This window comes from Acomys minous (genome assembly GCF_964271855.1).
Source record: "Acomys minous genome assembly, chromosome: 3".
In the NCBI taxonomy this organism is placed as follows: domain Eukaryota; kingdom Metazoa; phylum Chordata; class Mammalia; order Rodentia; family Muridae; genus Acomys; species Acomys minous.
Genome location: NC_140485.1, coordinates 132,973,453 through 132,989,597, shown reverse-complemented (window position 1 = coordinate 132,989,597; position 16,145 = coordinate 132,973,453). Strand labels below are relative to the sequence as shown.

Here is a 16,145-nt window from a genome sequence, read left to right as displayed (position 1 = left end):
TTGTCTTAATTTGCCAACTTCGGAAACATCTTGGACAATAGTAATAACTATACCGATGATACTGCCATTCATTACATCATGCACTCACTGCACGTGTCAGGCACTGAAGTACTAACGACTCCCCAGGAATTAGCTCACAGAGTCCCCATAAGAGTGCTGCCCTTGATGCACTATTGTGATGTCGAATCAGCGGTTTGTAGCATCTGAATCTGTGAGAGGCAATTACCAGCTTGACAACACACAGGAAGTCAACGCGAGAGCTGTTGTTAGTAGGCTTTCCCTTCTCAAAGTCCATGATGTTAAACACTATCCTATCAAAGGGCAGCGTTCCTAGCTTCTTTGGGTTTATGTCTCAGAGCAGCGCTGGGGCTCTTCTGTACTATGACCATACATAGGCTGGCAGCTTGCATACAGCATCCTTCCTTAGAGTTCTGGAGGCTGGGAAGTCCTAGAGCTTTTGTTCTAGAGTGCCTGGGTCACAGGTAGCTGTTCTCTTGCTGTGTTTATATGACAGAACGGATACAATAATCGCCCCGGCTCTTTCATAGGTGGGGGGCTTATCTCTCTCCATGTAATCATCTTTCAGATCCCACCACCACCTCCAGCTCTGACTTGAGGGGGTCAGGGTGTTAACAGAAGCACGCGGCCAATAGCAACGCGCACAAGCACGTGCCTTGTAAACTCTCTCTCTCTCTCTCTCTCTCTCTCTCTCTCTCTCTCTCTCTCTCTCTCTCTCTCTCTCTCAGATGGCTCCACGCACGCTCCCTGCTGCATCATACCGTGGACAAATGTGCTGATCTTCCTGAAAGTTTGGCTGCTGGACGATCCTGGCTGTGTTACATTCATGGATCTGGCCCCACTTCCAATTTAGGTTCCACGTTCTACCTGAAAGGAGAAGTTCGAAGCACGAATCTGATTCTGCTGCACTAGCTGGCCCCTGAGGAGACCCTACTGGATCAAGGTACGTATCCATCCCTTGTAATTTTGAAGGGCGATATTGATTACCATTAGATGCTGTGAACTTTGACGTGTCCCCCTACCTCCGCTTCCAGCTCTCTTTCACCTCACTGGTACCATTGCCTGTAAGTCTTGGTTCGGCTTTATCTTATTGACCCCTGGAATAAATTAAACGGAAGCTCACGTAACCATGCCTGCCTTTCCCTGGAGAATGGGATTCCATAAGTACATATGACCAACCTTGCCCTGTCCCTGGTTACACTCTACAGTCTACTAAGGCTCACCATTGTTTTCACAGTGTTCAGCATTCGTTTAGCCAGGTGCTGGGAGTGTAAGCAACAGTTTTATTTATTTATTTATTTATTTATTTATTTATTTATTTATTTGATAAATGGAGCTATCACAGCCTTGCCCAGTTGAGGGGAAAAGACAACCCCTTTCTAGAAGTCTAAAATGAGCTTAGTCCTTTTGGAGAGGGCAGGTTGAGCTGATTGTGGGTCAATTGATCAGGGAACTAGCATTAGCCACACATGGGCAATATTCCCATCCGGTCTGGAAGAAGAGCGGTGAGAGGCCATCAGGGACTTTCTCGTACTTAGAGCGATGTTTCAGACTTCTGCTGAAATGTCTTCTTTCTCAGATAAGTCGAGTTCAGAGTTCATAGAGCCTCACACATAGCTCATCTTCCTCCATCTTCAAGGCCAGCCAGGCAAAATGATTCTGTGACTGTGGTAATTAATAGGGAAAACCAAGTGTGTTTGGTATTTTCCTTTTGAGGGACAGGCTTACAGTCTGGTGGCCACCTGGGAGGGCAGAATGCTGGCCAGGAACACCTAGGCTCTGGTGGCTATCCCCACAGGACTGCTCTGAGTGGGGACAAGGAGAGGTAGAGGCAGGCAGGGCATTAGTTGCCATTTCCAACTCTATCTCCTTCAACCCAAACATCCTGAACCGTAAGGTTCTACAGTTAGAATTCATTTCAGGAATAGGAATGTGGTTGATGGCAGACTGATGGCAAATATATAAATAGATAGATAGATAGATAGATAGATAGATAAATAGATAGATGGTAGATACAGATAGATGATAGATACAGATAGATGATATATCTATTGTGCTAGAAACTATTCATTTTTGCAAAGAAAAATGAGACTCAAGGAAAGAGAACACAAGTTTAGCTGATTTGTTCCAGGGTTTTATTTCTTTTGCTGTGTGTGTCAAATACGCTGACAAAAAGCATGGTGGGGGCCAGGGCCATGGGGCACACCTGTAATTCCAGCACTAAGAGGCAGAGGCAGAGGCAGAGGCAGAGGCAGAGGCAGACGCAGAGGCAGACAGATCTCTGTGATTTCGAGGCCAGTTTGGTCTACAAAGGGAGTTCAGGACAGCCAGGGAAAAACCCTGCCTCAAACCTCCCCTAAAAAAAAAAAAAAAAAAAAAAAGTCATGGGACAGGAAAGGGTTCATTTAAACAAACAATTCCAGGTTACTACCCACCTTTGCACACGCAAAGCCAAGAGCAGAGAGAGAGAGAGAGAGAGAGAGAGAAATGAATGTATCCCTGCTGCCTGTTCATTAGCTCAGCTACATTTCTCCATGTAGTTCAGGGCCAAACCTGGGGAATGATTCTCCCACTAGAGTGGGCTGGGTGTTAGGATTCTGCTTCAGTCTGCCTACTTGGATGTCATTGCTTACCTGTCATGGGGGCGTGGCCCTGCCCAGGGCCATATAAAAGAATAAACCCTCCTCCTGGTCTCTGTCTACTTCCTCTCTCTTACCTCTTTACCCGCTTCCCCCCCTCCCCGCCCCCTCTCTCCTCTCTTATTCTTCTTCTGTCTCTCTCTCTCTCTTTGGGGTGCCCCTCCCCCATTTCTTTCTCCCCATACTCACTTAATAAACCTTGGCATCTTATGATCTTATCATTTTATTTTCTTTTTATTAATCAAAACACTGGATAAACGAAAAGTCAGATCAGTCTCACATAGACATGCCCACCATCCAACCTGATCTCGAGAATCTAAATTGACCTTTAGAAGTAACCATTACAGATGTTGTTATTTTGATGGGATCTAGAAAAAGAATTTTTTTTTTAAGTGAAAGGTAAATTGTAGGTACGATGGCTGCAGGTGACAGAGGCAGGTGACAAGGGGAAATTGCATCCACTTTACAAAGTAATGCTTCCACTCAGTGGGTTTAGAGAATAAACATGCTTTCATTTCTGTTGACAATTCAGAGGGTTGTTATCTCTAAGATTCCTGCAACAGAGCTCCAACTAGGCTCCGTAATCCTTTTAGACTTGTGCTTCATTGTTGGGGGGGAAAAAGCCGTGTTTGACTTTGCTTGGAAACCATCATACCACAACAAAATAAATCTCTCGAGGCTACTAGGCAACGTGGGCTCTCTCACACCAGAAGGGCTGTGAAGGACTGTGATGACTCACCCTGTGAACAGTGGGCCCTAAGAAGCTAATGATGCTCCCCAAAGCGTCATTGTTGATAATGAGGAATTAACAGGATGGTGTCAGGTGTCTCTTCAAGAACTCTAAGTTTTATAAATCCAGGTAACAAAATAGAAAGACTGTCTCTCCCCTCCCCCGCCCCGCGTCCTCCCTATGGTTGATTTGACAGCAGTTAGGATGCCCTAGGATACAGATTCAGAGAGCCTGCAGCACCTGTGTCCCTAAAACTGCGTCATGCCCTTCTTGGGAGCATCAGGAACCGCCAGGTCATTCCGGGCAAGTTCTGTTCTGAGGCCAATTGTGCTGTGGAAAACGTGAGCAAAAGTTAGCACCCAGTAAGATGCAGCATCTCCAAGCTGCGGAGGCAACCGTGCCCCCCAGGAAGGGGGCCCCTTGAAGGAGGCTAGCGCAGAGTGGGTCACAGGACTCTGGCTGTCAGAGAAGTCGCCACAAGCTTCTCTAAGAGATTGGGGTGGTGTGGGGGGGAAGCCTGTGAAGCGTCTCCTGGTCCCCGCCCCTAGCTCTCTGCGTGGTGACCTGCACATCCTGGGCCTGAGGAGGGGGTGTGGCGGGCAGGGGGAGGTGCTGGGCGGGTGCTCCGAGCTTGAACCCGCTGAGGCGACCTCCGCTGGCGACAGGAGCAGCAGCTGCAGGGGGCGGGAGGTGGGGGAGGCCTAACCCCCTGGTGTGCAGCCTGGAGGAGGGACGGATCCTCCAGGCGGGGAGGGAGGGCACAGCCACCAGCAGCCAGCGCAGAGCAGTGCTTGTGCGCCAGCCCGGAGCACCGGCCCACACTGGGCTGGGATTGTTGTACTCTGTCACCAGGGGCATCCTGGCTCTCACAGCCCTGCAGACAGCGCCAGAGCCCCAGTTACAAGGCCAGGCGGCAGCGCGTACGGTACTCGGAGCCGCAGGCAGCCGGGAGGAGGCGTTTGCTCGCGTCACCTCGCAGCTTGGAACGTGAACAAGGCCGGATCAAGGTAAATTGCAAAGGTAGAGAAGGAGAGGAGAGAGAAGGAGGCATGACAGGTGCAAAGCAACACACTGCAGCAAGTTTGTGCTTGAGCGCTGACGCGCCGCGAACCTCAGGGAAGGTGGGGGGGGGGGGGTGACAGCGGTGTGTGTACGCGTGTGACACTCCTGGAGAAGGCGATAGGGAGGTTGGCTAGCCTCTTTGCATCTAGTACGTACACATTCCTATTAATACCCGCTATCTGGGTTGTCATTTCCGCTTGCTGCACGTATCCTGGGCGCCAGAGATGCCCAAGCGACAGGCAGCCGCTCTCTTATTATGATGGTCCGCACCGTTGCTACTATCAGATGCGAGATATAAGGCGTTGAACAAATTCTAGGATCCTCCCTTCCTCCACCCCCAGACTATTTTAGGAAGGGTTGGGGGAGGGAAACCTAAGGCTTGAAGACTGTTTGGAGGCCCAGGAAACTCCCCGGGTGCAATTGCTTCCAGGCGGAGCCTACTCTAGAGGACAAGATAACTTCCATCTACTCTCCAAAAATAGAGGTTTTCCAGGGAGGCATTGCACCTCTGAGGGAAGAGTCCGGGGAAATGGCGGTTCACAGGGAGGCAGGTGCAGCGCAAAGGGCAGAACAGAAGTGCAAAATGCAGTAGTTAATAGCAAAGAAACTCCCCTGGGAAAGGAGGTCGGGCTTGCTGGTCCTGAATCCTCCAAGTTCAGGTCTGACCCACAGCGTCAGATCCATCCTAAGTTTGCAACCTTAGCTGCCTGGACCGTGGTTTTTTTTTTTCGTTGTTGTTGTTTTTGTTTTTGTTTTTTGTTTTTTTTAGCTTTTTCAGTTTGGGGTGGAAAACTTTTCTGTATTTGAAACTATTCTGTGAATGTTTTACACACACACACACACACACACACACACACACACACTATTTTCTTAAGGGCCACTTATTTTTTCTTGGCCTATGGACTATGTTCAAGTCAACATTTGGTAGAGGAGGAGGAGCCAGACCTTGCAAATAGAAAACACAATTTTCAATCAAGCAAAGGTTATTAATATGACCTACATCTCCATGAAATGCTGATTTAATTGTGAGTCATGAGGATTGTTCTCTGTGAGAGGCCATTTATTCTCCATGATAAAAGTGTAATAATGTGGATTAAAAAGACCCTGACATCCGAACACTCAACTAAAACACACATCTATTTCTCTTGTGCTTGATGTCTGTTTATATTACTTTGTGGCAGACAAAGAACAAAATGTGCCAGGTCATGACTAACTTAATATGTTTCATGTTGAAGATAAAGAAAAATCTTCAGACTGCTTGTGACAGGGTTAGTCATTAAGAAACAATTGTTTAGCTCTGGGGTTCCAGCCTCACTTGTATCTTTTTAAACTGTATCTCTTTTTAAACTTGTATCTCTGCTAGCTTCCTCACCTCCCCATTGTCCCCTTTTACTCCTAGGGAGTGAGGTCCAGGAAAAGCTAGTTGGCTTATTCAAGATCCTCTAGAGCTGCTTCCTGCTTGCTGCTTGCTACCTTACTGGGTCCTGCAGTCTCATAATCACCCTGTCTACCCAGCTTCCTCCAAGGAGGAGGTAGGACCCAGCAGAACCCAACAAACCCATCGCAGGGCAGGGCAAGGTGGATAGCATGCTCACAGCTCCACCTCCACATGCCACACCCAGTAGCCTGCCTGGGACTGGCTATGCAGGACTCAAGCCTGGCCTGTGTGGACATCTTTCTCTTAAATACGATGCTTCCTTGTGGTCCAATCTAACGGAGCTGATGTTCAGCAAGGGGTGAAATACATGTGTACCCCTAAGTGAGGAATAAGGATGATGGGTAGCAATGGGTGCAACCTATACTGCAGGCTTAAATTCACAAAGCTTGAATGGTGACACTGGTTTTCAGGGGGAGGGGGACGTCTTGTGATTCTTTTTCATACCTTTTTCTCTCTATGAACACTATCATTTCTTATTACTATCCCAACTCATTCTTAATTGTGAATAATGAGCAGCACTTTTCGGACAACCCCATGCCTACATTAGTATTATACTTCTATTAACCCAAGGGAGTCCTTTTCTGGTTTTAGCCATCTTAATGTTTATTAATTCATATCAGTACTAATGGACGGGTAGAGAAAAAAATAATTGGACTAAATATTGTGTGTTGTTTTGAACTTATTCCAGAAACAGACTTAAATATAAAAGAGAATGAGATAACTTCAACTTAAACCATTGTTTTTCTCCTCATGTTTAGACACTGAATTAATAGCCATACTTTACTGTTGTAAGCCTTCTTAAATGCTTGGCCTCAGTTTGTAAATTAGTGACATCATACCTGGTTAATGGTTGGACTTTTCTGCCATTTTCTCTTAGTGCTGAAAATGCCACTTATATTGCTCTGAGGTTGAATCCCTGTGGTCCAGTACTATTTCCCCCTCTGCTTTCCTCAGTTTTCTTTTATTCTTTTTCTTTTTCTTTTCTTTTTTTTTCTTTTTTTTTTTTTTTGAGTTGCACAAACAAGAAAGTGCCAGAGTAGCCTATATTGTGTATTCTGAGTAGAGCCTGGGAAAGGAACACTGTGACATCTCACCACTGGGCTTTCCACAGGTGCTAGTGTTGAGAGGAGAAAACCACTCAAGCTAGGAGAATCCACATCCCAGAGGCTCAGGGGCCTCTGCCCCCTGCTCTGCCCCTGTGGCGTCAGTACAACAGATGGTGGCTGTTCCCATGTTGACCTAGGCGGCAACTTCACAAAGCCACCCTGCTTTGATGTTTATGTCATCTCCTGCTCTGCTACCTAAGCACTAAGAGAGGCGTGTCTGCCTCTGTCACTACAGGGACTCACTGAATTTTCTACTACCATCCCTCACAAATAGTCTCTTATCCCATATTTTTGTGAACTAATAAACACATGGATCTTACTCCTCTGTGTGCTATGGTAGGTCTACTCAGCTACACCGACTCTGAGTAGTTTCTGAGAAGACTTGAAGATGGGACAGGAGCTGCCTTGTCAATTGGCATACAACCCACTGTTGTCCTTCCTGCCCATCCCAATAAGTTAGCCTTATCTCCCATGCCTCCATCCATTGCCGCACAGTTTCCAGCATCTATTGAAAACCACCTTTACAACACTAGCAAAGTGAGATGATGGCAATTCTGTATCTGCCCACGGTGATGTGCTTGGATAGCTCATGGCCATGTCTGTTGCTGCAGGACCAGTCTCTTCAAAGGACTGAGACCCACATGTTCCTGGTTGCCTGGCTGTCACTCACGCTGTCTTTAATAAGCACACCTGGGAGATTTTTTTCCTAGTTTAGATAGAAGAAAATGAGGCAAAGAGGAAAAAAAACCCCACAGGGATTTGTTGAAACTTCATACCAAATGTTACGTATTTACCTACATTTTTATTTTAACAGTGTTGGGGGTGAACCCAGGACCTTACATGGGGCAGGCGAAAGGCATGTCACAGTGTCATAGCCCCAGTCCCACATTTACCCTATGGGTTCGAGGTTCAGTGAGAGATGGCATCTCAGAAACTAAGGCTGAGAGTGGTTGAGGGAGACACCAGATAGTGAACTTCGCTCTCTCTGACACACCATTGTTGAGAGCTTCCACATATGAGATCCTTACCAAACTACCCCTCCAGCCAGTGCCAAGTGAAACTTAGAATTTGTACTTCCAAACTCCCCGTATCTTTCTTATACTTCTGTTTCATTAACTTGAAATGTCTTATTAATTGTGTGTCCCTATTGTATCAGCCAAAAGCACAGAAAGCATGGTTTCCCAATATCGGGTGTTTGTGCAGAGGCAAATGACGAAATCGAAATAGTTTATCTTAGCCCAGAAAAGGGAAGGATATTGCCCCAACTCGTGTGTTAGAGAGGAAAGGGTTTGGTGAGGGGTATCATCCTACAGACACACAAAAATATATTATGAACTCGATTAAATAATTTAAAACTCCAATATTTAATGTCCAGCATGTGCCCATGGATATAGTTGGTATCAATGGCTGAAAGAGAAAGGTGAGAAAAGCTAAGGTCCCAGGACTAGGGCACAGTTTTAAACATACACAATCTCTAGGCGCCATCCCCAGCAAGATAGAAAGAAACCAGGTCACAGTCCCTATATCAGTGAGGCTCACAGCCTCGCTAGAGTGAAGCGAGCTTACGGTGTGCTGCACACAAGCCAACACGTACTTACCCTCAGATGGATTATCACTGCCAGAGCAATATGCACTGGGGCCAGCCGGGGAAGGGGTTAGGCGTATGGGTCCTGGGTTACGTAATTAGTGATGCTGTTGCTTTCTTCAGCTTGGGGTTTTCACGGAGAGATGATAGGAAGGGACCCTGGGGATGCACAGAGCATCACTGATAGCACCGTGAAGCCTTAGCGGCTCCTGACAAGTCTTTCTTTCCTTTTCCCCGCCCTGGAAATGCATATCTCCAGGCCCTATTCTCTTAGCCATCCCAGACCTCCTCGGTCCTAGCCGACTCTGGACCAAGTTTTGTAAATTCGCTCCCTCCATATTTCCTGCATCGTCTGCCTATTCATTGTCTCTTCCATCCTGCTCCCTCCTTTATTCCTGAGATGCCCTTCCTCATCCAGCTTCCTACCTTACCCCACCTCAAATATATCCTTGAAAACAGTAGCCAGATTGAGGGGTGTAGCTGAGTTAGTAAACTGCTTCCCCCAAAATGTATGTAGTTCTGATTTTGATCCCTCGAATGGCATAGATGAAGCATAGCAGTGTGTACCCACAATCCCTGCACTAAAGAGGTGGGAACAGGAGGATAAGAAGTCCAAGGTTATCCTCGGCTCCATATCAAGTTCGAGGCCAGCTTGGGCCCCGTGAAATCCAATATCAAGCAGACAAGAGCCAGTAGTTGTTACTCTAAATTGAGTCTTCTCATTTCTGGCCCAGGGTCCCCTAATGGCTTCTTGCTGTCTCTCAGAGCCACATGTCTGAGTCCAGACTGAAGGGCCTTCCATCAGCCTGCCTCCTCCAGAACACACTGTTTCAGTGCCAAGGCACCACGCTGTTCCTCATGCCGATGCCTTCCTTGAAGCTAGGTGCAGCCTGCAAAGCAGAGTTCATCTTTTCACTTGATCCAATTCACCCAGACTTAGCTTAGATGTCAAATCCTGCTCAGCACATCATTCCAGAACCCCAAGATTGACATAGCCCTCATTTTATGTACCCCTCTAGTTTTTGTTTGTTTGTTTGTTGGTTGGTTGGTTTTTCGAGACAGAGTTTCTGTGTGTAGCCTTGGCTGTCCTGGACTCGCTTTGTAGACCAGGCTGGCCTCGAACTCACAATGATTCACCTGCCTCTGCCTCCTGAGTGCTGAGATTAGGAGGCATGCGCCACCACACCCGGCTACCCCTCTAGTTTTACATCCATATTTACTTCTGGGCTTTTAGAGATTGTCTCTTCTACCTTGCTCCTCTCACTATGTTCTACACCCTCACCACCCAAAAAAATAGGTACTGTGCCACATTTATCTTTGTGGTCTCAACTCTGAGCTCAGGATTTCAGAATGTGTGAGTTCTACAGTGGCAGTAATGCTGGGCACACGTGGACAGATGAGCAGAGAGATGTGGGATCAACTGATTCTAAGATCAGTCTTTTTTGAGACATGTATAGGAACATGCTGATACAATAATTTACAGGGGGAAAACCCCTTTAATTCTGCAGTTTTGGATAGAAAGTGTGGAGCTGTCTTAGGCATCTATGAACTCTAGGGCTGGTCAGGAACTGGTGTGAGGTAGCTGTGTTGAAACAAATTTCTGTTTTGGTTTTTTTTTTTCAGTGTCTGGGATTAAACTAGGGGCTTGCACATAGTAAGCATGTGCCCTGGTACTGAGCCATATTTCAGCACGTTTTTTTCTTTACCTCTACTGTGTGCTATGTATAAGTGATGTCGATAGATACAAACATGGAGGATAGATTCTAGATAGATGAGTAGGCCGGGAGAGAGGTCCCCGAGTTCCACCCTTGCATGTGAGGAACCCAAGTTTCTAACACTACAAGGAGTGAGTTATTGTGAGGCCCCTCAAAATGCTTCTCATCCATCCTCTGGCCTGCCTGGTATAGATGCTCTTGTATGTAGGCAGGTGGAATGCCAGGAAACATGGGCTGTTATTAGGTAAAGGAATAGGTCATGATGTATGGTTATTTACACCTACCTACCTACATATACACATATATACATACATGGCTATTTCTCCCCCTACACATCTGATGAAGATCCACCCTCAGCATAGTACCTCTCCTACCCACAAGATGCCAAGGGCTGAGTCTATTTCCCACACATACTCTTTCCAGTAGGCCCTGCCTCCCTAACACAGGAACCCGCTCAGTGCATCTCTGTATCCTGAGCTGAAGGTTAGTGAGGCCTTCTGCTTCATTACACCCTTCTGATATGTGAACACACAGAGTCAATGTTTTCCAAGCTTTTGCAGATGGGATTGAAGCATTCCAACCAGAGACCAATATGGATGAGTACTTATAATGCCACTCAAAATAAATAACAGTGTGCCGTTATGTTTAATTACTTAACCACTCCTCTATTCCTCCATTGCTTTGTACAACACATATAGATTCCTCTTACTGTATTTTTTCTTCAGTCAAATGGAACATCCCGTGCATGTGTGTATGCGTGTGTATGTGTGTGTATGTATATGTATGTGTGTGTATGTGTGTATGTGTGTGTATGTGTGTGTGTGTGTGTGTGTTGTGCTTGCTTTAGACTTTTGACTTGCCCATTGTCCTTTCCCTCCCAAGTGCATTCCTTATTTTCTCCATCAGCATCCTCTGCTGGAGGTACGGGGTGTGACTTAGCATAAAGATCAGCTGCACACAGGCCTCGGTATAACCCTCCTTCAGCATCTGTCCCTGGAGGCATTACTCTTCTTTCTAATTATCCTGTTCATAGCAAGACTTTGTTCCGCTTTCCCCAGGGTTAGGAAACCTTGTTCACAGTACATTTCCCAATGTCATGGTTTCACTAGCTACTTGCCTCCCTCTTTTTCACCACCCCAAATGAGAGGGATCAGTTGCACCAGCAAAGCAGAGAGTTGAGAGAGGAATTAGAAGGATGATGTCCTGTCCAGTTAACTCACCTCATCCCACTCTTGCTATTTACTTTAGAATCTGTACTGGCAAGGAAAAACTAAGCCAGGTCCATTCTTACCTTAAAAAATGAGATTATCTGGAAGTCATATTTAGAATGAGATCATTTATATATTGATATGGTTTCTTATTTGTTTTACTTTTTGAGATAAATCATATACCCCAGGCTGGCTTTGAAAGCCCCCATCCCCCACCCCTTACCCACCCACCCAACTCCTTGTGAATGGAATGTGATCTCTCTGTTTCCTACACCTGGCAGCATACCATCCCTTAAGATGCATTTTAGCTTATGGCTCTGGAACCCTAAGCTAACATAACCTTCCTTTTTCCCTTAAGTTCCTCTTAATCATGCCATTTTATCACAGCAGAAGAAAAGGAACTAATATAGTGTGTGACAAAATAAAATCAAATAAAAAGTTGGCTGCCAAAAATACGTCAGATAGTAAAGTCTTGACATTGAGAAATACGCAGAGACAATGATGACCTTGCATGCCTGGACTGCTCATTTCTACATCAGGATCCCTCGGACAGTGCTGGGGATTAAACCTAAGGCCGTTCACATGCAGGCAAGCACTCTACTAGTGAAGTCCAGTGAAGCATGCTAACCCCAGCCCTAACTGTGCTGTGTTAATTCATCAAATTGTTAGTAGAAGTTAGGACACAATGCCCTTCTTGGAAAGTGTACAATGAAACGAAACAAAAAAAAAATGTTTGTAAAGCAATTAAAATATCATAGGTGTGTGTTTGGGGAGGGTGTCTAAGCAATGAGAAACAAAGTTCAGCGTTTAGATTGTAAGTTATAAATCGGTAAATTCATACAATAGAAGGAAAACAGTACAAGTGAGCATTGCTTGTTCACAGGACTTTTCTCGATGTCAAGACTTCACTATCTGATGTATTTTAGGCAGCCTGCTTTCTAATTCATCGGGTATTGTGCTGGTTCCTTTTCTGTTGCTGTGACAAAAGAGCAGGATTAAAGGGAACCGGAGATAAGGGGCGGGGCTTATTTTAGCTTGTGGTTCCAGAGGCATAAGCTAAGATGTCTCCCACTGGGGGACAGCATGCTGGCAGCTGTAGGACAGGGAGATCACATCCCTTCCACACCAGGAAGCAGAGAGAGGGATTAGAAAGTGGGCGGAAGCTATTAATGCTCAAAGCCCCTCCTTAGGGATGTTCTTCCTCCAGCAACTCTCCGCCTCTTTGGGGTGGGGGGTTGGGACAAGGTTTCGCTGTGTAGCCTTGGCTGTCCTAGACTCGCTTTTGTAGACCAGGCTGGCCTCGAACTCACAGCGATCACCTGCCTCTGCCTCCTGAGTGCTGGGATTAAAGGCGTGCACCATCACACCCGGCTCTTTTTTTTTCTTTTTTCTTTTTCTTTTTTTTATTTTTATTTTATTTTATTTTTTTAACTCTCTGCCTCGTAAAGGTTCTGTACCCTACCAGATAGCCCCACCAGCTGGGTCTCAAATGCTGTATACATGATCAGAGCATTTCTCATTCAACCTACCATACACGCCATAGGAATCCTAGAACTTGCTCAGTGCTTTCAACTTTCTAGCATTTTCTATACTAGTTTGATAGTGACTCAGATGCTGCAATGGATCAGGGATGTTCTCCTTCTGCACTGTAAGGTAGGTATTTTTCTTATTGTGACTTTTTGTTGCTTTGCTTTTCAGGTTCTCGAGTCTACCTAAGAGGGCAAAAGGAGCAGAGCGTGTGGCTCGCCCTGTGAGAATGGCATCTTCTCGCTGATCGCCGTGAGTGCTTTGGATATGTCGGAGACTCGATGGGTGTAGACAAGACTGCATATGTTATCTGAAGCAGTGTAGTATACCCCACATTGAGGATCGTCACTTGGTGTTGCTTCTATGCTACAAGGAAAACCATGGCAACTTCAAGGGCATCTTCCAGGTCCCATCGGGACATCACCAACGTGATGCAGAGGCTGCAAGGTAAGCCAGAAAGTCAGTTTTTAAATATGCTCAAAAAGAAGGATTGGTTTGTCTCAGACTATCTTCTGTTTTCTTGGCCTTTCATTCAACTTTATGGAGTTCCAGCAAAGAGGAGAATAGACTGGGTGTCTTTTAGTTTAGTAGTTCTAAGACGTCTATGCCGTCTTGAGATGTCGTGTGTGTCATGTGAAAGGAAAGACAGCTATAGCTCATTGTGACTGTGTGCCTGCTTTAGTGCCCACTTGCAAAGTCAGTTATGCCAGTGCTGTACTGACAATGTCGCCATGGCAACGCTGCACAAATGGCTCCATGTCTAATCGAAGACTCAGGTTCCCTGAGAACTTCCACCATCAGGGCCCCTTATCTTGAACTTATCCGTCTGTACTGATTTGTGATGTCAGTATTAGTTGGACTTCTCTCCTGATTATTGTTGGAAGAATCCTCTAAAAACCTTGTTCACGAAAACAACAGAGCTGTGCTGAAAATAAGACATGGACTCCCCCCTCCGGCCTCCCCAACACCAAAGACTGAAAATTCTGATTGGTTTTGTTCAGCATCAGTGATCTTAGAATTCACTTGTACATCTTGGTCTGTGTAGATAGGATTGCTTCCTTTGACTACATGCCTTTGCCATATGCCTGGGGGGGTGGGGATTGTTGAATCATATCCTGCCCTAGTGGCGTCATTTACAAATGGTAGACAGGAAACCTAACCCTGTCAAAATGTGCAGGCAGTTTGTTTTGGTCATGGAAGATTTACCTATGAGTTTGTTAAAGGCGAAATTCTCCAGCTAAAACTAAATACTGGCAATAAAGGGTGTGGAAAGATTTGAAGAGACTCCTTCAGGGTCAGATGACAGTTGCACTCCACGTCCTCCATCTTGTCCTTGGTGAATGGCAGTCCTAATTAGAGATGCCTTGCTTGGGGGGGGGGGTGAACAGGACTGAAGAGTATTCATGTTTTAATGTTGGGTTTTAAAAAATATATGTATAATGTTATTTTTAAAGTTGCTTTTTATGAGAATCATGTTGAGGAGGGAAGAGAGCGGAGACCCCAATTCTACTCCACACCAGGTCGGCTTGATGTCTCGGCATTTACAGGTCCCATTTGCAAAACACAGGACAGTTTTGGGAGGCAGACGGTCCTGACTCTTGGACCCTCCCAGGACTGTGCTGTGGTGTTCAAGGATGAAGTATATTCAACAGAATTGGTGATATGATCTTTCAATGTAGTACAGTGAATTGTTCAGATGGTCATAGATAGCTTGATAATGTGTCAGATTTGTTTCTCTGATTGTTTAGATTTTTTTTTTTTTTAGTGATCATTAATAGTCTTAGGTATTCAGAGCCGTGTAAAGCTGGTGATTTTGTTATATACCTGAGCGGCTATATAAGTCACTCTTCTTTGTAACCAAGGCTACGGGAAGTCAGCAGGCCGTCTGACAAGGTTAGAATGCTGAAGCCTGAGACTTAGGAAGAGAGCATCTCTAAGCGTAGACCAGCTTGTGCATATCGCTGATTGTCAGGCAGGGCTGTGGGGTCTGCTGCAGAGTGTCACCTCTAACTGACCTCGACAAAGAAGAGAGGGCAGGAAGCGAAAGTGATAGTGCCAGAGTCGGCTACTACATTGATCTGCTGGGTCAGTTCTGCTGATTCAGGCAGCAAGGAGCATTTTCTGTTCTCATTGTGCATCCTTAAGACGCTTCGCATCCACAAGGGGTTAGCCCTCAGGCAAAGGAGAAGACTCATCTGCCAGGGGGACTCAGAAGCCTTGCTTACTCACTGGAACCTGCTGCTGAGCCACCAACACCCTCATAAAGAGCAGACTGGCATTATTGGCCAGAAAATTAAGATGAACAAAGATATTAATTTGAGGAGAGATGAACTTGTACTAATTTAAATAGGGTTGGGTTTGCTGGTTTCAAAGTTAGAAATTCATAAGGACAGTTTTTCCAACCTCCATTTTCATTGCCCAAATCTCCAAACAGATTTTATTTTCACTTCAGAATCAGAACTAAAGAGGAAGGGGCTTTCTTCCAACAGTGGCACCCTGGCCCTACTCTCTTGCCTGCTTTATCTACAGCTACGTTGTTGACTGTTTTCTCTTTCAATTTGTAGCCCCAGCTTTCAGAATTCACAGTGCACACAGAGACTGTGACATTGCTCTGCTGCTACTGTAGCAGTTCAATCTCTCACCTTTGCCAATATTTGTGCTTGTCTGAGGCTAATGTTTTAGGCTGGGATCCTGCATTATGGATGAGCAGTCAGACTGCATTGCAGAGTTCATTTGCTCTTCAGAAAAAAAATAACTGTTCTATAACTTAGGCCATCAATTTCAATCTAAGCTTAAAAGAAAAACATGGGCAGATATTATATAACATAGACATCTAAACATTTAAATGTATAAAATTAGTGTATGTATCATATATGTCTATGTATATTTTGAATGCTGAGGAGACACCTTAATAGAGGCTTCTGGGGTTACTTTGGGTATACTTAAAAAATGTCTCAACCCTTTTGTTTACAAATATTTTTACAGGCATAGACTGTATTTTAAAGATTTTTCATAGTGCCTCTGAGTCACATTTATTTACAATACGTGTTGATTTTTCTGAAGTACTTCTCTCTTATTTGAAAATGTCGAATCTCATGGATTTCTGGATAAATATGT

General features: G+C 45.4%; 1 protein-coding gene across 7 annotated transcripts in view; it reads left to right on the top strand.

Annotated features, from left to right (window-relative positions):
* Nucleotides 1–4,096: 4,096 nt before the first annotated feature.
* The window catches only part of SYNE1 (spectrin repeat containing nuclear envelope protein 1), a 463,289-nt gene continuing 451,240 nt past the window's right edge, over nucleotides 4,097–16,145 (top strand). For 6 of the 7 annotated variants that reach the window (XM_084774487.1, XM_084774489.1, XM_084774503.1 and 3 more), the window contains exons 1-2: nucleotides 4,108–4,394; nucleotides 13,200–13,475. In XM_084774487.1, the coding sequence (XP_084630613.1) occupies nucleotides 13,409–13,475 (67 nt within the window). In that variant the 5' untranslated portion in view covers nucleotides 4,108–4,394; nucleotides 13,200–13,408. Of the gene's footprint in view, nucleotides 4,395–13,199; nucleotides 13,476–16,145 lie in introns of all 7 variants that reach the window. The other variant, XM_084774495.1, reaches the window with a different exon arrangement.